This window comes from Branchiostoma belcheri, unplaced genomic scaffold (assembly GCF_001625305.1).
Source record: "Branchiostoma belcheri isolate BF01 breed outbred unplaced genomic scaffold, Haploidv18h27 scaffold28, whole genome shotgun sequence".
Lineage (NCBI taxonomy): Eukaryota > Metazoa > Chordata > Leptocardii > Amphioxiformes > Branchiostomatidae > Branchiostoma > Branchiostoma belcheri.
The window spans coordinates 439,082-462,159 of NW_017803887.1; the positions used below are offsets into that span (position 1 = coordinate 439,082).

The 23,078-nt window shown below is 40.8% G+C and overlaps 2 protein-coding genes across 4 annotated transcripts in view; one reads left to right on the forward strand and one right to left on the reverse strand.

Moving 5' to 3' along the window:
* Positions 1 to 100: 100 nt before the first annotated feature.
* On the forward strand, positions 101 to 10,013 carry LOC109472684 (peptidoglycan-recognition protein SC2-like). Its single transcript, XM_019772530.1, has 7 exons — positions 101 to 213; positions 748 to 918; positions 1,545 to 1,672; positions 2,256 to 2,352; positions 2,645 to 2,850; positions 9,676 to 9,780; positions 9,913 to 10,013. The coding sequence occupies exons 1-7, from the start codon at positions 168 to 170 to the stop codon at positions 9,919 to 9,921; spliced, it is 762 nt and encodes a 253-aa protein (XP_019628089.1). The 5' UTR covers positions 101 to 167; the 3' UTR covers positions 9,922 to 10,013.
* Positions 10,014 to 10,559: 546 nt separating this feature from the next.
* Positions 10,560 to 23,078, reverse strand: part of LOC109472616 — a 16,628-nt gene continuing 4,109 nt past the window's right edge. For all 3 annotated transcript variants that reach the window (XM_019772423.1, XM_019772426.1, XM_019772425.1), the window contains exons 2-18: positions 22,852 to 22,921; positions 21,844 to 22,146; positions 21,144 to 21,356; positions 20,183 to 20,392; positions 19,435 to 19,806; positions 18,805 to 19,034; positions 18,191 to 18,347; positions 17,735 to 17,773; positions 17,092 to 17,418; positions 16,781 to 16,869; positions 16,046 to 16,399; positions 15,692 to 15,823; positions 14,293 to 14,461; positions 13,876 to 14,063; positions 13,488 to 13,563; positions 12,404 to 12,591; positions 10,560 to 12,043 (exon numbers count right to left, since the gene is read on the reverse strand). In XM_019772423.1, coding sequence (XP_019627982.1) covers positions 11,789 to 12,043; positions 12,404 to 12,591; positions 13,488 to 13,563; positions 13,876 to 14,063; positions 14,293 to 14,461; positions 15,692 to 15,823; positions 16,046 to 16,399; positions 16,781 to 16,869; positions 17,092 to 17,418; positions 17,735 to 17,773; positions 18,191 to 18,347; positions 18,805 to 19,034; positions 19,435 to 19,806; positions 20,183 to 20,392; positions 21,144 to 21,356; positions 21,844 to 22,146; positions 22,852 to 22,906 — 3,357 coding nt within the window. In that variant the 5' untranslated portion in view covers positions 22,907 to 22,921 and the 3' untranslated portion in view covers positions 10,560 to 11,788. The remainder of the gene's footprint in view (positions 12,044 to 12,403; positions 12,592 to 13,487; positions 13,564 to 13,875; positions 14,064 to 14,292; positions 14,462 to 15,691; positions 15,824 to 16,045; positions 16,400 to 16,780; positions 16,870 to 17,091; positions 17,419 to 17,734; positions 17,774 to 18,190; positions 18,348 to 18,804; positions 19,035 to 19,434; positions 19,807 to 20,182; positions 20,393 to 21,143; positions 21,357 to 21,843; positions 22,147 to 22,851; positions 22,922 to 23,078) is intronic.

The following is a 23,078-nucleotide window of genomic DNA, read 5'->3' on the forward strand; positions in this document are numbered from 1 at the left end:
ACCTACCTCTGCCTATACTTACGTCACTGATGTTCCTGTTTAAACGGAAAAGCCTGGCTGGGTTTGTTTGATCTAGTCTCCTTTTAGCCGTCCTTGATACTTTGGACTTCCGACCGTCCTGTTTTTGTGGACGGGGAGATCGGACCAGCTCCAATTTATTCTTCGGCATGGAGACCAAAGGACTAGTCATCCTTTTCTGCCTGCTATCCTACGGTAATTTTTTCCTGACATTGTCTTTTTTATTGTCGTTTTATTTCTTCTTGTTATTACAAATATTAGGCTTCAACAAATCATTCATTTGTATGTGGTGAATTTACAAGGTTGCTCTTTTACTCGAGCTCCCAATAATTACGCTCCATATTTCTTACTCTTTTTGTTGTTGAATGTGTATGGTCATGTTAGAAATTAAGCTTTTATTCATGCTTGTATCCTAGCACCTAGACATACCTGTACAATTCATTAATTCTAGACATATTACAAAACATATCTGCTTTTATTTCTACTACTTTCAACTTCGTACACGTTTTGTCCTGACCAGTACCTAGCCCAGTGTGGCAAACATGTATAATGTAGACTGGGTCCCATCCTGGTTACCCTTGCTCTGATCATGATAGTCGCTACTAGTCGCGCGGTTGGTTGGTTGGTTGGTTGGCTGGCTGGCTGGCTGGTTGGTTGGTTGGTTGGTTGTTAGGGTTAGGGTTAGGGTTAGATACAACAGTCTGCATCACTCCTTACCCCCTCCCCCAGCGGCTGCCCAGCGGTGGCGGAGTGACGGCCGGTGCGGCCCGAACTACCCGGCCCCTGACGCCAACCCGGGCGAGTGTAACCCGCACGCCCTGGACCACTGCTGCTCGGAGTGGGGCTGGTGCGGCAGGGAGACAACCCACTGTACCTGCTCCAGGTGCGTGGACTACTCAGGTACGTATCTTGAAGGCTCATCTGTGTTGGTAGAAATCATTGTGAAGGAAGTTTAAACTGCAATTTCCAAGACAACAAATTGGACAACAATTTTCGACTGTACAATCAAGTGTGTTATCTGCGTGACGTCACGGAAGCGGTAGATTGCTCATTCCTTGACAAAGACTAGAGTCGTACGGTAGAAAATTTGGGTGAGTCCAATTTGTTGTGTTGGAAATTGCAGTTTAAACTTGCTTCAGAATACTCAGGTACGTGATAGGATACTTGATTATGGACATTCCGGTAGTTACCTTCGCCAAGAAGGTTACCTATTCAGTTGCGTTTGTCTTTTTCTTTTTGAATTTCATTTATATATTTTTAATAGTGTTGTATTCTGAAATAAATTATTCAAAATGAACTACAATACGTTTTTGAAAGATAAATACTACAAATCTTAACACTACTGATACCCTGTCCCCTGTATAATGGCACGGTCCAAAAAGTGGTCGGTTATTCTAATAACTGACTACTTTTGAGGTTACGGCCTGATAACCAATGGGAAATCGGTCCCTCTGTTTGGTCAACGCCTTATGGCTATATGGTTATGTGTTTTCTATACCGTCCTATGTTTCTGCTCTCTGTTTTAGCGGGTGGCTCTTCAGGAGGTTCGGCAGTAGTTGTCAGCTCGGGAAGTTGTCCCCGGATCGTGTCCAAGTCGGAATGGGGATCCCGAAGCACCAACTATAACGTCTTTCTCAGCCTGCCGGTCCCAAAGGTAACTTGTTTGTTTGTCTGTTTGTTTGTTTGTTTGTTTATTGGCATATAACTGTCCTATTCATTTGTCCCACATACGCAATCTTATCTCGAGGAAGGAGATAGCAGGAGTATAAAGTGCAATTTTACTAGTAAATTGCACTGTATACTAATACGATTGCACTGTATTCCGTAAAATTGCACTGTATACTAATACTCGTGCGATTGTACTGTATTCCGTAAAATTGAACTGTATACTAATACGATTGTACCGTAAAATTGCACTGTATACTCTGGCACCCCTGGATAAAGAGCGTAGAACAGTGTGCACTCGACATAGCCTCTACCAGGCTTGAGGGCGCGGCTGGAAATAGTAGAAATTGGCCAAATAGAGAGATATAACACGCCGAGGGAGTTTAGCCATCCGGTTTACAGTTTACAGTTTGTGGGCCGGCAAACTGTAAACTGGATGGCTAAACTCCGTCGGCGTGTTATATCTCTCTATTTGGCCAATTTCTACTATTTCCAGCCGCGCCCTCAAGCCTGGTATAGGCTACACTCGACGAGCCACACGACTGAATAAACTGAAACGCGTCTCCCCGCAGGTTGTGATCCACCACTCGGCAGGCGCCACGTGTAGCACCCAGTCCTCCTGTTCCCTACAGGTCAGGAACATCCAGAACTACCACATGGACGGCAGAGGTACGGTAACACATAGCCTCCATAGCATGCCAAAAACTGGGGGTTTTGGGGGTCTTCATGGTCTTTGGGAGCTTTTATGTGCTGTTTTCTGATTGCATATAGACAACATAGCTGGCCTGGTTGAATTACCCCCGTTAGAACTGGGCTAATCAGAAAACAGCCGAAGACCACCAAACCACCAGTTCTATAAGCCTGCTACGGAGGCTAAAGTTATCTCCGTTATTTATCCAGTAGTAGAGATTGATTTGTCTTTGCATACAAACTAACAAACAAACGAAACTACCCCCCCCAGGCTACAGCGACATCGGCTACAACTTCCTGGTCGGTAACGATGGCAACGTGTACGAAGGGCGCGGCTGGGACAGGCGAGGTGCGCATGCCCTCAACGTGAACACGGAGTCCATCGGGATCTGTTTCCTGGGAGACTTCACCGGACAGAAGCCGACAGCCTCCGCCATCGCCGCCGCCAAGAGCCTCATCTCCTGCGGGGTGTCTCTGGTAAGGGAATACACAGACTTTTTTTTTTTTTTTTCACGTTATTTTTATTAGGTTTTCAAAAACAAAACAAGTACAATACACAGACTTGCATGGCACAGGTTTTACAAGAACAGAAACAAACTCATACCAGAAACCAATTCATTAATACTTATTCATATCAATCTAAACATAAAGAAAACTGTAACACATAGTAAATGAAAGTTTAGTCGAGACAAAAGGAACAATTTAAGAACAAAATTTAAGGTGTAACTTTTCCCACTTGCCCATATGTTTGTGTATTTTCCCCCCTCTATTCGCAATTATAAACTCCAATTTGCAAAAATATGCTACAAAGGATATAAAGGAGGATAGTTTAAGAGGGGCATTGGCGATTTCTAAAGATGTAAATTTTAGTCAACAGAATAATTAAGTTGGACAGTATTGAACAATTGTCGGTTAAATCTCCAAACATAACATTGAAAGCGGTCAGCTGTAGATTCATTCCAGTATGACTTGAGTACCAGTGGTCCACCTGTTTCCAAAATTCAATTACATATGGGCAGTTCCAAAACAAATGGACCACCGTCTCCTCTTCCTCCTTACAATGATCACATATAGGGGAATCAATTAATCCCCAAGTATACAATGTTTTATTTGAGGTTAAAAATTTGTATAATAATTTATATTGAAACATACGTGTCCTTGAATCTATAGAAGTTTTATATATTAGACTATATAACCCGTTTCCAATGTATTGGAATGTTAAAATATTCTTCCCAAGATGATTGGATCTTGTAAGGAGGCTCCCATGATCTATTGTCGCACATAAAGAAGAAGTATAGTGCTTTATTAATCTTTCTCTTTTCGAGCCATGTAATATTTCTACAGACCGGGATGCAAACTCTCAAGGGTGTGTTTGTCTGTCTCAACAACTGTTTCCATTGAATTGGAATAGCTGAAATCAATTGATTATATGTAAATTCAGAACACACATTACCAAATTTTAGTGCAAAGTCTTCGAAAGGTAACACTCTATTCTCACAATCCAGAATATCATTGACAAACAACACTCCCTTGTTACAAAAAGTGGCGGAGTAAAATGGTTTTCCCCCAATACATATATTTGAGTTTAGCATCAACAATTGTTGTTTAATTTCCACTGTATTCTCTGGGGGGCGCAGTTGGAACTTTAACCAATATTGTATCACTTGACTAAAAACTTACTAATCACCTTTTCCCCAATTAGATTATCAAAATCTTGCGATTTGAGCTGTACAAACGGGATAAGATTGGTTCTAAAAATAGGGCTTGATACAAACAACAATCTCGAACAAAACCATTCTTTATTTAAGTACATCTTTGGGACCCAAGCTGCTTTTAGGCTACGGTCGACAGATCTCAAATTACGAAGCCCAAGCCCACCGTATTCTTTAGTATTGTACAATGTTTTTCTTTTAACACGTTCAGGGCGCCCTCTCCATATAAACTTAAAGATTTTTTCTTTCATATTTTTCGAAAAAGGCAGTGGTCGGCGATGGAAGTGCACTGAACAAAAATATGAATTGAGAAACTATTAATGTATTAACTAAAGTTATTTTTCCCAGAAGAGACAAGGCTTTGCCTTTCCAGGGCTGGAGGGTCTTATCTAACTTCATAAATTTCCGTTCAAAGTTAACCGACACAAGTTCCAAGAAATTTTGCGGAATATGAATCCCTAAAATATCGACTGGACCGTCCGTCCACTGTACAGGCCATGGACATGGTAAGACAAAGTTGGCGCCCTTAAGGGAACCGATACGTAAAATTTTACATTTCTCAAAATTTGGGATCAGACTAGATAACAGGGCAAAAACTTCTATGTCTTTTATAAGAGCGTATAAAACCCCAAGCTTTGGCTCAAAGGGAAAACTCGAATCATCCGCAAACTGTATAATTTTGGTTTCAATGTTGTGAGTTCTCAATCCTTCTATTCGCAGGGTTATTCCTTTATCTTATTAGCTAGAATTTCAACACTTAATATGAATAGATAGGGTGAAAGAGGACAGGCCTTGTCGGACACCGCGGTACAAAGGAAATGCATCTGAAATATATCCATTAATTAATTATTTTACTTGACGTGTCCTGATATAAAACTTTTAATCCAATTTACAAATGAATTTCCAAAACCTACATACTCTAATACTTTAAAAATAAAATCTCTTCTAATCTTATCGAACGCTTTTTCAAAGTCCGCTATGAATATCAATCCTGGTTTCTCTTGTTGATAATAATATTCAATTAATTTCTAGGATTCTTCGGATACTATCACTTATGCACCTCCCTTCCATAAACCCCGTTTGATCATAAGAGATCAAATTAGACATGACTTTCTTCATACGAAGAGCGATGCATTTTGACAGTATCCGAATGTCGCAGTTCAGTAAAGTCACTGGTCGCCAGTTCTTTATATTTGAGGGTTCTTTATCCTTTCCCTCAGCGTCTTGTTTCAGTAATAGGGAAATTAGTCCAATTTTTTGCGTGTCCGAGAGATGACCTAAGAAAAAGGAGTAGTTGAACGACTCTAACATAGGCTGTTTCAAAAGGTTATAAAATTCTTTGTAAAATTCCACGGGTAAACCGTCCAAACCAGGAGACTTCCCGGCCGAAAAGGATTCAATTGCTATTTTCAGTTCCCCTTCCCTTATTACACCCTCGCAGCCATCTCGTTGGTCATCGGATAAATACACAAATGATGGCTTGGGAAAAAAGCATTCAAACATTTCATTATCTAAAGATATCGGAGGTTCTTTAAAGGCATAGAGACCAGAGTAAAACATCATTTGTTCATTTAGAATATCTTGAGGTTCTGTTTTCACAGTTCCCTCGGAAGTAATAAATTTTGTCATGTTTTTTCTAGTTTGACCTCTTTCAACAAGATTCATGAAAAGTTTGGAGCATTTTTCTCCATGTTCCATCCACTTTGCCCTGCCACTCAAAATTAAATTAGTCGTCTTATTTTGGTAAATCAATTCTAATTGTCGTCTCTTCTCTTGTAGACTTTGGAAAACCTCAATGTCGTATAACAGGTCTAACCTCTTTTGTAACCCATCGATCTCACTAATGAGAGACTGCTCCTTGTTTCTATTTGTTTTAAGTTTCCATGAGGAGAACTTAATTACATGCCCACGAACTGCACATTTAAAAGAGTCCCACACTGTATGTGGATTCGCTGACTTCCTATTAAATTCAAAAAACTCCTTGATAAAGGAAGATGTTTCCTTTATAAACTCTGGATACTGTAAGAGATCAATGTTAAACCTCCAAAAACCAGGGCCTCGGTGTACATCTGAATCAATCAAAGAGATCCCGATTAGCGCATGGTCTGATCTCAGGCTCTCCGCTATGACCACCTTATCTACAGAAGAAGTCAACGAAAAGGAAATCAAGAAGTAATCAATGCGGCTGGCCTGAGAACGACGGCGCCATGTGTAACGCACTGTTTTCGGATTCTTATACCTATATATATCTATCAAATCCAGCTTAGCACATAACGACTTAATAGCTTGGAGACAGTTAGGGTGATAATTTGAGTCCCTATGTCCCGTTCTATCCATTTGAGTGTCCAAAAACTGTATTAAAGTCGCCTACAATAATTGTATGTTTTGCGGTGTCAGTACACTTTTGTATCTCATCTTCAAGATTAAGAAAGAAAGAAGGTTCGTCTATATTTGGAGCATAGATATTCGTCAAGCAGAACCGGAGTGAGTTGACTGTAATTTCCACTATCATCCATCTCCCCAAGTCGTCACTCAGTATTTGATGAATTGTATACAGAATATTTTTTCTTAAAAAAGAATTATTACGCCTCTGCTCTTGCTAGATCCGTTATTAAAACAAAATTGGAGCCCCCCAGTCGGTTTGCCATTCTTCTTCATTTTTTTCTGTACAATGGGTCTCTTGTAAACAGTAGATGTCATATGCTTTATCTCTTAACCATGTGAATATTTCCACTCGCTTTTTTCGATCACCCAGTCCATTACAATTATAACTACCGATATTAATTTTTGATAAAGCCATGAGTATAGTAAACAAAACATAAACATATCATATCCATCTGAAACGACAGAGGGCGTTCGCAAAAAGCAAGTATATAATAAACATAACCGAAAGTTTGACTAACAAAGTAGTAAGGTTCCGTATAAGTAGATATATATAACTCAAATAATGTATGTATATCAATACAGCAACATACAAAAACAAAGAACCATGTGCCATGCAGACAAAAACAATATTTACATACATGTAATGTCAGGCTTGTGTGCATCCCGACAGAAAGGAATGACACACCTTGCTCACCTGGTCTGTCGGTCCTTTTGATATGGAAATTAACGTGGCATGTGTACCGTACTACCGTCCCGTACACCTGTTCTGGTACCTGCTTAGGATATTTCAAGCTGGTCACTACTAAATAGGAACAACACACACCAATATACAAACTAACTAAGAAAAATACGACAATAACCATACATATAGACGTAGCTTCACGAACTTGCATTGCTATTAACTGTAACAGCAACTTTGGCGGAGAAGTGGCTCCTTTTATGGAATTCTTCTTTTTTATGTTAGAGCCATACACAATTCGCTCCTGAAAAAGTCACAACCCATGAGAGTAAACAAGACATAAATATTTAGGCCACATGTAACTTTTATCCCACCATGCTCAAAAACTCACAGGTTTTCCTTTGCCATCTCTCCACAATCCGTTAAAGAATCGATACTTCAGGCCTTTCCCGTACGCCTCTCTGACTTGATCCCTCCATTTCCGTTTCTCTTGCAAGTCTGCCGTGGTCAGATCGTCCGTGAAGTAATAACCTTCATTCTTTAGCTTGACCCGTGCGACCTTCATGATACTTATCTTGTCCTGATAGCTGTTCAGCTTAAACAGGATATGCTGCGGTGTTCCGTCGCCGTCACTCTTGCTCTTCGGCCCGTCAGGATGCGCCCGCTCTATCTTAACTCGATCAAGACCTAAACTTTTCATGTAAGATCTTTTCGACGGTCGTTAAACAGTTTCCCCCTTCACCACTTTCCGGCCGATAATTCTTACATTGTTCCGTCTTGAAAACCGCTCCAACTTGTTGCTCTTGAGTTGCAGTTCTTCCACCAGTCCTTCAGTCGCCTTGAGTTTCTGTGTGATGTACTTAATCCGTTCGTCCGCGTCACGCTGGAATTCTACCACCTTAGCTTCCACGTCCTCGTTTTTCTTCTCTAGTTTCTCGAGACGACTCTCTAACAGTAACACATTCTTCTCAAGGTTTTCTTCAAGGGATCTCACTTCGGACTGTAGCTCTCTCTGTCCCTCTAAGATTTTCTTAAACTGTTCTCGCACAAACGACTCAAAATCTGACCTGGTGTCTGTGTCGTCGTCGCCATTTTCTTCTTCCCTGATGTCGGCAGACGAGCCATGTCTCTTTGCCGCCGCTCCACGCGTCTTCCTCGTACTCATTTCGTCCAATTTTGGCGTGACCACCTCAAGGAATATCTCCTAAACGACGTAGGACCTGCTTTGTGCGCAACAGTCGTCCTTGGGCTCGAATTCCGTTGAAAAGAAAGCTTCTTATCAGGAGCCCAAACACCCGCCGCCTACTGTCGTGCTGCCATGACGTCACTTCCACAGACACAGACTTTCTATCACAGTAATTCACTAGAAGGAGATTATTTTAGGTTCTTTATCTGATAGTGATAAATATCTAGTGACTTCACCGGACAGAAGCCGACAGCCTCCGCCATCGCCGCCGCCAAGAGCCTCATCTCCTGTCTCTGGTACGGGAATGCACCCTACTTTTTTTTATATACCAACATTCCAAACTCCAGCTTTCAATATTCCTACATTCTACATGGTGACAGCACACTCAAGTTTTATATTAGCCTATTTTATGCCACCACCAACGCAGAGGACGAATACAGGACAAGACAATACTCATTTTCAATTGAGTTAAGTGAGGAAAGTCGTGTAAAGTCCCAAGGGCACAAGATCGGTGGCATGTCAGGACTCAAACCCGGGACCTCTTGGTTCCGAGTCGAGCACGCTGCCGCTACGCCACACGTCACCCCACACCATACTTTAACTCAAGTCCTCTGGTTGCTTCCCGCAGAATTGTCCATTAAGTAAAGCAACTCTTTTTACACAACCAGGTCTTTTATTCAGCCGACGTTTCGGTGACCGTCTGTCACCTTCCTCAGGGCAATACTGACTGGTTCACAGTTGCCTGTAGCCACGCATATGTTTAGATATGGCAATATTTTACGTTTGGGAATGCATCTATAGCAGCGACACCTGTGCTGCAGTGCAATGTGAACCAGTCAGAATTGCCCTGAGTAAGGTGACAGATGGTCACCGAAACGTCGACTGAATGCAAGACTTGGCTGTGTAGAAAGAGTCTCAGTGACTGATAAAACTATTCACGGATAAACATCCTGATAAAACTATTCACGGATGTTTTTCCTGTACCCTGTAGGGTAAGATCAGGTCTGGCTACTCCCTGTACATAAGAACTATTCAGACGTTGTTTTTACTGTACTCTGCAGGGTAAGATCAGGTCTGGCTACTCTCTGTACATAAGAACTATTCAGACGATGTTTTTCCTGTACTCTGCAGGGTAAGATCAGGTCTGGCTACTCCCTGTACATAAGAACTATTCAGACGATGTTTTTCCTGTACACTGCAGGGTAAGATCAGGTCTGGCTACTCCCTGTACATAAGAACTATTCACGGATGTTTTTCCTGTACTCTGCAGGGTAAGATCAGGTCTGGCTACTCCCTGTACATAAGAACTATTCAGACGATGTTTTTCCTGTATCCTGCAGGGTAAGATCAGGTCTGGGTACTCTCTGTACGGACATCGTGACGTCGGCGCCACAGCCTGCCCTGGGAACCTGCTCTATGATGACGTCAAATCCTGGGGACGATTCGTAAGGAACATACTAATCAGGGTCATGGGATGGGGGTGACATCTCCGTGTTTTTTGTTTTTTTTTTATTTCTTCTTATTTCGTATTTAAAAGCAGTCAAGCTGGTAATAATTCAACTCTTCATCTTTTCCAGGTTGGCTGAAGACAGTCTTCTGACAGAGAAAAATACTCAGAATTTTCAAACAGAGGATTCTGAAAATGGACGCCAAATAAATGACATCAAGTCCAATCATATATATTGATATTTATGGTTTAGAAACTATATCAAGTAGAATGTGTCGTTGTTACAACAATAACATACAAGAACAACATCTTGAGGTGGTCCTTTAAAGCACCTAAAGCAATATCATATAGGTATAGTAGTACTTATAAGATTAGTGCGGGCAGATAACTGAAATAATCTTTCAAATTGTGATACAAGCAAGCAAGCAAGAAGTAACGTAAATTTGGTATCTCTAGCTGCTTTCGTTGAAACTGCAGGAGCGTTTTTTTTTTGCCTGTGCAAAAATTTGCTCCAAGGGCGCTTTTTGGTACTGCCGACCTTCCGAAGCAAAAAAAGCGCCCTTGAAGCATGGAGGTAAAAAAGACCTCCATGCTTGAAGCAAATTGTGCACCGGCAAAAAAACGCCTCTGTAGTTCCAACGCAAGCAGCTAGAGACACCAAATTTATGTCACTTCTTCCTTACTTTAACAGCTTTCTACTACATAAAAATCATGACTGTAGCATGCGCCAAAAGTCAAATAGAGTGGCCCGCGTACTTTTTCAAAAGAGTAATGTCTCATGAGTATTTGTACCAAGTTTGGTGCTTGTATCACAATTTGAAAGATTCCTCCAAAATTTGATGTTATCTGCTCCACTATTTAGTTCTATTTGATAATACAGTAGTTTGGATCAGAACCAAAACGTATACAATAGTATGTGGATCAGTTATACACACAAATATATGGGCCAATAGCATATAAACAAGCAAATGAGATTTTTTTGACTGAAATAAATGTCAAAATGCAAGTAATAAAATATCAAACATAAGTGGAAAAATTTAAATCAATATTTCGTCAATACTAGGCATACAAAATAAATAGCCTTTCTTAAAAATGTCTGTGCTCGATGACCGTAAAATTGTTTATAATTTTAGTGTCATTATACACAGCAAATATAATTTTGTTCCCCTTACAGTCTTGCCTCATGTAATAACCCAACATCAAAGTTATTCAGTCACTCCAGTCAAATCCAAGTCTCAAACAAAATGCTCTTACTACAATTTAGAAATACATTATTCTGAGGATAACTATGAAAAAATGTAACAAGCACACACGCACACATGTATGTACAAATCATTTGTCAGCAGAATTGCTTGGTCGTAACGATTAAAAACTACTTCACAGGTGCTTCAATTAATGCAACAACTACAATTATATGATATTAAGTTGATTTCATTCAATCCGATATATCTTATAGAGGAAGGATAATATATTTCACGATCATACTTTCTACTACTTCATCACCACATAAAATTGAATACAGGTATGTACATGTATGATTATGTGAATAAAATGTTGTGTTTCCGGCTTTCCGGCCGACCCTAGAAAAATCTCGCCAACCCTAGCAATGTAACAAGAAATGTAAGAAGAATACTTTCTTTTTAAGTACTGTTTCCTGTGGTTTAAGACATCCAATATGCAATTTCAGGGCGGCAAAAAAAAAAGAATTGTAAAACTGGAAAACTGTCTGATATTGACATCTAATGCCATTTTTCAGGCATTTCTGGCATCATCTCATAATTGAAGTGTTTGAAATAGCCTCAGAAAGCCACGTGAGGCGTCTCTTTATTCTAATTTTATTTTTATTGTATAGCCCATAAATAGCAACCGTTTTCCGTCAGCGACATCACATGTTTGGCTCGCAGATATCAGTACGTTATAGGATATGGTTGATACAATGATCAGAAAATTGAAGTTGAACATCTAGCCTTGCCACCCTGAAATTGCATTGCCTTTAAGACTTCTGATCATCTGACTACCCACAGAGCAGCTGCGCAGCTTATGATGACGCTTGTAACAAAGTTGAGTACATTGGCTGTGTGTGACACGGCTGCTGAGACGACGATCTGTGTAGCGTCGATGTTAGAGCCCGGTACGCTGTAGAAGCAGTAGTAGAGCTTGTGGCTGTTGTCATCATCACCATCATCGTCTGGGGTCACTCCAACCGCGAAGCCGTTACCTTTGTACTCAACCCACTCTTCTCGCACAGTCATTCCCGCAACCTAGAACCACAGAGACCAAAATTTGGAGAAAAAAAAACAAACGTTTGCCATGTGTGGCGTAACGACAGACCTTTCGGCTTGGAACCAAGAGGCTCAGGGTTCGAGTCCTGCCGTGCCACGCCGATCTTGACCCTTGGGAAAGGCACTTTACACGACTTTCCTCACTTCACTCAGGTGCAAATGAGTATGTCTGTTGTCCGTGCGTTTGTCTGCGTTGGTGGTGTTACTAGATTTGAGATGTTTATGATCATGATGTGCCCGACCTTACAATTGAGTCTCCCATGGCGCTCTACATGGATATTACTAACTAAAGATAACCACAAAGACACGCAATCTAGAACTAGACAATCTAACTTGTACCTGCTGGCATTCGCCCCCAAATCGCAGCATGTAGAACGAGCGTCTCGGCGGTAGGTTGATGGGGTTCGATGCAAATCCGTCTTCCTGGCAGCAGTACTCCATCTCTATGCTGTCACTGTCCACGCGCCCGTCCGGAACAACTCCGGTCCATGTGCCGCCCGGAAATGCTAGCTTCCCCCACTTCAGACCTGTACATGTATTTATATGTAGAATTGTAACATTCCTGGCAAGTAATTTAGTCGACCCTCTGTTTAGTAGTCATAGAACATGTTTAGTATAGGTGCAACTGCTCACTGTACCCTTCATAAGTATAGTTTAGCGTAATGTAGAACATACGTGTAGAGTTGAAATATTTTCTAGCCAGTAGTTCTTTATAACACTCTGCCAAACACAGTAACCATTGACCATATATGTAGCATTATGATAAACTAGACCAACTAGTAACCTTATTATTTGACATACATTGTACCCGTGACAATCGTTGTGCAATAAACTTTGACTTTGACTTTGTGAAGACGATCATGATCATGATTATGACTGTGATTATGTGACATGTAAAAAGAAGCACCTCAAGAGCGCCAACCTTGTCAACAAAGTAGAATACATGTAGTTGGAAGCTTGTAATCTGCAGTTCGTAAACAGGTTGCTCAGATTCTGTATGTTCGGGGTTCAAAATGCCTTCATAATTTATTTTAGTTACATGCATATGATAGTTTTCACAAGTTAAACAAAGACCAATTCGTTCTATCGAGCTGAAATGAGGCTCAACTTAGTCACTTGACTTCTTATGAGAGCAAAGAAGTCGTTACATGACTTTTTTTTATATTATTACACCCACAGAGCAATGAAGAAAACACAAAACCAACAGCAACGGACATATTAGAGACTACGAGAAGACACAAGCCTTCGACACACACATTAAACAGTCAACTGTGATGTAACTTTGGAGTGAGACTCAATACTATCATAAAGCCAAGACATTTGGAGACATGAGGTAGGTACGACTCCCAGATGACACAAAAGAAAACGTGGAAACCGTATGGGGAAAAGGGCATGAAAGTGTTGAAGATTTGCTGATCCTTACCCTTCGGACAGGAGCCATACTTCAGGACACAATAACGCCCTCGTGGCCAGTTGTCTGCATCTCCGCTGGAATTCGTCTGCAAGTTGATAAAGAAACTATTGAGGAGCAATAAAATTGATTAGGTATCTTTAGAACTATTTAGTTTAAGCCACAAAACAAGAAGAACAAAATAAATACAGCATACATGGTCATACATGTTCTTAGATCTTACATATGCATATTTATAATATATATTATATATCTATCTATCTATCTATATATGCGTATGTAATATGTATGTATGCAGATCTAAGAACATGTATGACAATACATGTATGACATGTATGACAATATATATATATATATTTATATATATATAATCGTGTAAGGTGTGGGTGTTACATATCACCTTCACACAAAATTCCTTCGCCAGGTTGTTGCTGGAGAAACGTCCGCTGAAGTGCAATCGACGATCTTTTGCCCAGTCGAAACTGCCCTTTCTCTGATGTTCATACCGACCGTCCTCCCAGTCAACATTGGGCCCTGAAGGACATCCTTCCGTAGTCTTTGGGAGACCATATGTGCCTGCTGGCCATCCTGTATAGTGAAAACATTCGATATATATGTCACACACGGTGTTTGCAACGGAGAAACCTGTGTATATATGTATATTAGATTCTTTATTGACACAACAAAAAGTACAGGGGATTTTGTATGGTTACAGGGACTATTCTACAACTAGTTGAGTAACACTTGCAGAAAAAAAATACTAAAGAGCTAATAAAACAATTTCATAGGGGATTAAATAGCATAAGAAACCACTTACCAAAGAAGAAAGGAGCCAAGGAGCACATTTGCTCACTCAACCTGCCGCGTGCCTCTCTGATGATTCCATTAATCTCTTCTTCTGTCCCGCCTGTTAGTTTCTTGGCGAAGATCCAAAGCCCATATCCGGCGACTTGTCTTTCCAAGAAATATTCGCTGATGGTCTCCATCTGATCAAAGTAAAAAAATATGATTAAGTCGTATATTAGATGGTTTAAAACTGCTGGCCGAGCATTTTTTTTCAAAACGTGAGAAGAAAACGGCCCGACAAAGTATATATTGTGAACATAATAACCTTTAGTTCAGTTGAAAAATGTGAAGCAACTTTAATCTAGTTTTAAGACAAGATTGTAGACTAGAGAGGGATTAATACGCGTGTAACCATAGCTACTACAATTGGCAGTGATTGACTTTTTTATCATTTATGAAGTATAAGTTCATACGTAATACATGAACCACAATATCATTATCAATTTCAATCAATTTGTTCAATCAAACAAAATCGTACAAAAGCAGGAAATGCAATGCACCTCTGAATTATGTATTCGATTTTACAAATGGTTAAAAAGACAGAATAGGACGAGTAGAGTCCATTCCGCGTCACCGAGTGGGTTTTTTCTCCATGTTTCTAATACGTTTGAATTATTTAGAAGAAAAGAATACCCCAGTAACAAAAGTTCTAAATTTTTCAAAAATTTGAAAATGAAAATTTGAATATATTTGAATTCATTTATATATTTCTGAAACATTTTGAATGTGACTGTACAAAGATCTCTTTATTTAGAATAAATTTGAACTACCCATGTGTTTCTTTCACAATTCGAAATATTTAGAACTATTTCAAACAAATAACCAAATGGTAGATGTGGGTAATTGCCCCCATAAAAGTAGGTGCTAATCCTACTCTTCTGTCTTCCTCTGTATATTCTTAGATTTCACTGCTGGACACTGGTGGCTCTTTTGTTGTAAGGCATCAATGCCTGACACCCAGGCAGTCTACCCTGTACTTCACAGGGATGTGTGAATTACTTCCTTCCCATCCCACTGACCTATTTACAAAATGTTAGAAATAATTCGAAATAATGGTAAAAAATGGTAGAGTGCTGTTAGAAATATTTAGAAACTATTGGAAATGTCATAATCCACATCAGGAATATTTCAAACGTTTTAGAAAACCAGGGAATTATTTAGAATATTGACAAGATGTTCAAAATATTTCCAAATTATGAAATTTCTTAGACAAACAATTACAAAGAATTCAAAACATTTCTAAATAATGACAATAACAACCCACTCGGTGACGCGGAATTGACTCTACACAGAAACACACTATATGCAAATATGTACAAACACCATTCAATCTACCATAGATTAGTAAGAAAGGACATAAAAAGGTTTACCTTGGCCCAGTATTCGAAACTCTGAAGATTTTCATTCCTGAAAAAGGCCTCCATCGTTTCAAGGATAGGCTTCTGTTGCGGATTCAACACAGATGGCCTTCCCATGACCAAGTTGTGCATGTTGCCCAGTATCTACAGAACGATACGAAATACAAAACGGTTCATAAACACGTGGCACCCAAGCCTTCGATAAAACAGGACCAAATGGATGAACATTAGCTCATTTGCGTATACTATGATATGTTCCTGATTGTATGCTGTCTTGTTGATCTTTTGAAAAAAAATACATACAAAATCTATGAGTTAAAGATAAAGCCTAATGATAAAGACCTAATGATAAAGCCAATCTCATACCTGACTCATGCCTTCTGAGTCCGGACTTAACACTGTCTGCGCCAGAGCTAGCGCGTCTCCCTCAGGCTGAAATGTTCCGTTTGAATCCACGCGCAGATCGCTCATCTGCCTGAGCAAACCGTCAAGTTTTGTTGTAGAAGGGGAGTGAATGATATTTGTCAATTGGATCTGGTTATTCAATGCATTTGTGATGCCTTGCTGTTCAAATTTGTCATCAACTTCCTCCAGTTTGTTCTGGACTTGAGTCATCACGTTCATTATTTCTTGGTGTCGTCGATCTTCCTCCAGGCTACTAAATATGTCCATAACTTTTTTGACTCCCGACAGAATGCCACCCACAACGTTGATGACACCCTATAAAGGCGAGATGCATAATCAGTCTGGTTATCAAGATTACGTTGCCATATTTTCCATAAAGCAGTTAAGAAAATTCCCCATGCAACTAGATAAACCGTGTATTTCAATCTCCACCTGTTCTTACACTAGTAGCTGTCTCAACAAGAGAGAAATTAAACCTTTGTAAACTAGTGCACATTAGCCATTGTTCGTTGTCCATGTAGCAAGATACATCTACAGTGGCTCCTGACTGATACATAACTACAATTGTACATAGAATTGCTTTATCACCATTTCCTGCTCATAGACTGTCAAATATAATCAAACAAAATGTATTATTATGAACTAATTTAGTTTCTGCAATATAGCTGTGCCGGATACCAAATAACTGTTACATACTACCAGGCCTCTTTCGCTTCTGACTCTTCCTTGCTCCTGCATCACGTCGTCCAAACTTCGCGATGATCGAGTCTCGAATAGGGAGACGGCTGAAATGGAAATAGAAAAATATAATTTTTTGGTGTAAAAGTTTTCATTTCAGTATTCATGGTTTTTATGCAAAGATTGAGCTATTTAGCCACACCAGACACCATACTTATAAGTGCTACCATCATCTCTCGAGATGGAAGGTGCCTACGTACACTTTTTAAGGTTTTGAATTTTTGGAATATTTCAACGTGACTCGTGCGAAGGCATCAAAGATAACGTACCTCGATAGTTGATCCTGAAACCTTTCCCGGAGTACGAGTCATCGGAGGTGAAGGAAACCGTAGCCTTGTTGGTGCTGGTGACGATTGGAGAGGGAACGTCAGATCCTGTCAGTACAGCGACGCTGTACCCATGGATACACACGTCGTTCACTTGGAGACTATCGTTCCGTTCCAGGTCAAACTCTACAGGCGTTAACTCTATCCGTTTGTTCTCTGGTACTGTGATGTCCCACCGGCACCGAAGGTTGTTCGGGTAGTTGGCATCTTCTTCATTGCCAGGGGATGAGATCTGGCCAGAACTTCCACTCACTTGTCCACCACAGTACACTGCCGAGTAGAAAATGATACAGTTGGTGAATTTAATCTCTACGTCCGGAAATGCAAAGTTCTAGTCCAAAGTTATAAATTTTCCTACTGCATAGTTATAGTTCAACAAATTTAATGTCAGCATAAAGATGTCAAATCCCATAGCCATATTTGTCTTTGTAGCAAATAATGTTGTCATCGTCTATATTAAAGTAATCTACCTTCCTTCAACAGTGGCAAGTATTTGTGGATATTCATACTTGCCATTCTATTCCTCACAAATGCAACCAAAAATATTTCAAATTTGTAATTAATGATGTTAGTTAAGCCGGCGTACCTAATGGAACAGGTTCCTCCTCGCAGCTGCTCACGTCACCTGAAATTCAGCAAAAATGTTTTATTTCATGAATACAGTCGAAATACTTCTGTTCTTCTATCGTTGTAAATTCAATCTTTTTATTCAAACTCCACAGAATAAGTGCGAGGAGAAACAGGGATCCAAGTGTCTAAGAGTAAGAGTCTATTTAGGAATACCGGAGTGACTGGTCGAAAGGTCTCGGTGACAGAACGTCTCTGTGTTGGATCAAAAGTAACAGGGATATAAGCGATTTCCGTTACATGGCGGGCTCCTGTATATATATATATATATATATATATGTATATATATATATATATATATATATATATATATATATATATATATATATATATATATATATATATATATACACACACACACACAGACAGACAGAGAGAGGGACAGAGAGAGAGAGAGAGTTTGCAAGCTACTTGCCAATCTGGCAGACGTAGGGTGCCTCTTCTTCGCAGTCCCCAATGCTCCATCTGCCATCTGACGTCATCGTAGCGCAGCCCTTTCCCGAGGGTTGTTCCGGTGCCCAGTTGCTGTGGGAGGTATCTCCCTGGGTCCCGTCCAGAAATGACCACGGCTCCTAATAAAACGCAACAAAGCCAGTTTTTTTAGAAACAAAAAAAGATGTTGCTATCTTCTTTATCATTGTCTCACAACGTTTCTATTTTTGTTCGTGTGTCATACGCACTTCAAATCTTCTTACTAATTCCCATCGTCACTGTAGCCTCTCCCTCGACTTGTGTCTTTTTGAATTGATCAATACACGTTGAAGTAAAAATGAATACTAATCAATGCAGCCAACCATGGAATCAATTAAGGCTCCTAGCAGTAGTTCAAACCTTCTGTGTATTGGATGAATCACCAACTACTAGTATAATGCCGGTACCAAGTACAGAAAAAAGGGCAATAAGAGCAAAAGAATATCCACTGTACATTGCAATTAGTCAACAGACTCTTGGCTTTGCAGCATTGTCAGTCTTAAGAAGTCAGGCCAGTCGGTTAATGGATGAATAACCACCATTTACATATCTACATACCTCAGTTGTCTGAATTCTGATACCGATTCTAGCGCCATCGTCCAGGGACGCCTCTCCTATCTTGCCTTGTATGTAGTCATTGAGGTCCTCCGTTTTGGGCTGAGCAAGACGGCCTCCGGCGAACCGGTCACAGGCGAGCTTTGCCTCATCAAACGTTTTCCTGGTTGTGGAAACCCGGAAAAACCCCTCGCCATGTTGTTGGTACCCGACAGTTGTAAGGTCCACTGTAGCTGTGCGTTCCAGATTTGATAGAATTAAAATCTTTTCAAAGCGAACAATCACATACATAAAATGATGATGATAATAACATCAAATGACAGATTCATGCCTGTGGCTAATTGGGTGTGTGTGTGTAGCTAGAGTAGCACAAATAAAAGCATAAATAGGTTAAAGTGGAATAAATATTCTAAATCTCTTTCTACTTAAGCAATTGGAGGATTTGGCCTCGTTTAAGTGGGAGATGGAAGATGAATTTCCCAACTGGCCAGCATTTTGATATATTATGGGATGTATCGGACTTATAAAGAGTTTTTGTTCGGCAGAAGTGAAAGAAGATCTATAAACAGGGAATTCGGTTAGCAGGTTGTGCGCAGCCTTCTGAATCTTAACTGCACAGATAAAGATACTCACATTGGGTTTGACAGATAAACTTGGCCGTCGTCTCGCAAGGCCGATCTTGCCAGCTGCCGTCAAAGCGCAGTACCGTGCAGTTGTTGCCTGTTGTGGACGGGTACCCGGCTCCCCATCCACGGTACCCACACAGTGGCTTCCCGTCGTCCCAGGCCCACTCCTCGCTCTCCTTGGACAGCCCGATGAAAAAGTCGCTGCGGGTGTCCACACGAGTCGCCACACCAGTCAGGAACCGGTTGGTGTGGCGATGCCGTGGCATGGCCAGCACGCCGCCCTCCTGTCGGCACGTTGTCAGGGCTTCCTGGCGGGTCTTCGCGGTGTTGTGGGGCTTGTAGCAGTAACCCCCGTAGACGATGTGGCCACGAGGACATCCTGAAATTCAAAGTGAGTGTTTTAGCATGAGGGCAGTTGAGGGTTCTCCTTGCTGTCACAGATCTTGGGGAGGCCTGTATGCACAAAGAGGTCACATTTCTACCTACCAATTGCAAAGCATCGAAGTCAGTCTTTGAGAACGTAAATATTTGAGATTGACAAGACAACACGAAGCAGTGTCGGCCAATGGTATCTGCTCGTGTTTAAGACTGATACGAACTAGTATTCTTATTATTATCTGCCATACATTGTAAGTGTTACAATCGTGGTGCAATAAACTTTGACGTAATTGACTTGACTCCCTGAAATGTACATATGACATTAGCACATCTCTGCAATAATAACTAACACAGTAAAACAAATTCACGTTACCCACCCACGTAAGTAAACACCTCCACTTCGCAAAGAGACAGACTCTCTGACTTTCCCGGCAGCTTGATCTGCACGTATCTAGCGACCATGGGACGTCCGCAGTCAACCAGGATGCTCTGTCCGTCCTCCGGCGTCTCGCTGTACTGGGCACCGCAGCGCTGCCAGGACTGGCCTGCTTGTTTTACCTGGACAATAAAACCGTGCAGGCGGCCTCCTGTGACATAAAACCAGATGGAAATGATTATTACAAGAAAGTTCATTGCAAATACATGCCCGAGGGCTAATTGAAGTTTTTTTTTTTTACAAACAACATAGAAAGAAAAATATAGTGGTATGTGTGACTATATCTACTTCTAACATTATATTCTACATTCTACAACATACATGGTACTTGTTTTACCAAATCTTTCGTATTTTGTTGTCACTCTACACATATCAATTTAAGAATGGCTCAACTGACAAATAATCTAGTGCTCATGACACCAACTAGTAATAGCTAGCTAACAGACACGTTATCGGTAAATATACACGGTTCTCCTGTTACATTGGGAATTTCCATGCCCCACCTGGGAAAACTCAGCACAAGCCAGTCTTGGCAGACTATTTTCATCTCTTCGTTTTATTTTTGCATTTCTGTATTTTCTGCTCTAAAAAGCACAGGAATGCAAAAATAAAACATAGAGATAGAAATCAGATCAGATACAGATCAGATAGCTACAAAATCGTCATTTCCTGGCTATGTGCTTGGTCCATTACAAAAGAACTCAGAAGGCTTAACAAGAGTCAACAATGCAGTAGAACAAGGGCACCCAAACACCGTTTTCAAAAACAAAATGTCAAGCTCGTAAGATAATATTGCATGTAACATTTTCTAAAATCATATGCCACATAACATATGCCACACAGTTTTCCATCTTGATAGTGCATGGCTGTCTATTGCACTAAACGTAGAATATTCTAGTTACCACAACAGTCCCCTCGGTTTTTAACTCGCACACTTCCAATTGCGTGGTTTCTCCGCAGGTCCACTTGCCACGACGGGTCGTCCTCAGGGTTGGTCAGGGTACATTGGTTGGCGGGCACAGACGTGCCTTTCTCGCCGTCCACAGCTAACTCCGCTGTATTGGAGCCATGGGTGCTGCTTTGGGAAACAGGTTTTCCCAGGGCGACGTTCTCCACTGAAAGGCACGATCGACGAAGATGATTAGAAACAAGTGTATCATGGAAAGTGTGTGTTTGTGTGTGTGCATGCGTGTGTGCGTCCACATGTTTGTGTATGTCCGTATGTATGTAAACTATGTATGTGTGTGTGCATGTGTATTTGTGTGTGTAAGCGTTTGTGCGTATGTTTGTTTGTGTGTATGTGTGTGCGTGTATGTGTGAGTATGTGTGGGGGTGTGTGGGGGTGTGTGTGTGTGCGTGTGTGTGTGTGTGTGTGTGTGTGTGTGTGTGTGTGTGTGTGTGTGTGTGTGTGTGTGTGTGTGTGTGTGTGTGTGTGTGTGTGTGTGTGTGTGTGTGTGTGTGTTTATGTGTGTGTGTTCGCGCGCGCGCGCGAGCGCGTGTGTGTGTATGAGGAAGATGGTTGCAGGAAATGTTGGCTGAATATGAGTAGAAGCAAAAAATATACACGTATTTAAGGAAACACGATGAATCTGCCATGTTCACCTGTGCATGATATGTTGACGTCTGGCGACTCTACCCAGACACCGTGCTGCTTGGAGAAGAACGTCCCTGTTATTTCGTCTGCGTTGAAATGGTCGTCCGTCGTGTACATAGTGTACCCATCTAGCGCTCCAACAGTAATCCCCACAACCCATTTTCCAGAGGTGAAGTACAGGTACAAGTCGCTGGTGTCGCTGCGGTACACGTAGCGCCCCGATGAGGCCATGTCCGTAAGCGAGTAGGTCGTCATCATTGGGGAGCCGTTCTGGGGCAGGCGGTCGTTGGAGATACGGACCACGCGACATCCTAAGATCGCGGGGAAAAGTTGTGAAAATAATTAGTAAAACATCTCAGACCAATGGCACAAGTCACAATACAAACTTAAAGTCAGACTATAATTATGTCGTAGTAAATTTGCGTAAAGGAGTACATTTTCATGAAATGACTTTCCCGCTACACTTAGAATGGTAGAGTCACAGCTATCTTTCAAGAAGCCACTCAAACATCACTGCTGACCTCTAGCCTAGCTCCTGACATGGCCCACCACATCGACTTTTATTTACATTGTACGATTCTGATTGACACTCGGTTATGTGTATGTTGTTATTTAGGGTTTTCTTCGTTAATTGTTTTTCGTTTATCAGTTTCTCTTGATTCAAAGTTTATGTTACTTTATATGTTATTCTGTCAATGGCACGCATGTAAAGCAGTGTGGTAAGCGCTGAGCTACCTTTTATAAATAAGACAAAAATACAAATAAATATAAATAAATTAATAAGCACCAAAGTACGTTACTCAAGACTAATATAATGAAGGACGGTCTAAACTCGTGCTGCCGTGATGACTGGAAAAAGTCATGAGCTAGAATAGAAGCAAAAATTTCTTACAAAAATCAAGCTATAATAAAATAATCTCTTCAAGAAATCAACATGTTTTACCAGCGTCAAAGTAAAAGCTACCCACAGGAGAAAAGTTCTCAGTGTATATTCGGAAAATACAAGCTTCACTTACCATTTGATGTGATTATCATCGACAACACGAACAGTATGGTAAGTACAATCCTCATGATTGATTTGATGCACTGGAATCAAAACACACAAAGAAATTTCAGAACGGGAAATGGGGGGTCTGGAAATTCAGTTCAACAAAGAGAATGTCAAGTAACACCCAGTGTCGCGCCGAATTTCTACTCAGCCGGGTTTTTGCTCTGTAGGTAGTGCGCGACCGTGTGTAGGTCT

Bases quoted from the DNA above. Each gene is read 5' to 3' on its own strand.
- LOC109472684 (XM_019772530.1), top strand. From the start codon at position 168: ATGGAGACCAAAGGACTAGTCATCCTTTTCTGCCTGCTATCCTACG. The intron at 1,673-2,255 runs GTAACTTGTTTG...GTCTCCCCGCAG, and splicing joins TCAGCCTGCCGGTCCCAAAG to GTTGTGATCCACCACTCGGC. The intron at 2,851-9,675 runs GTAAGGGAATAC...TGTATCCTGCAG, and splicing joins TCTCCTGCGGGGTGTCTCTG to GGTAAGATCAGGTCTGGGTA.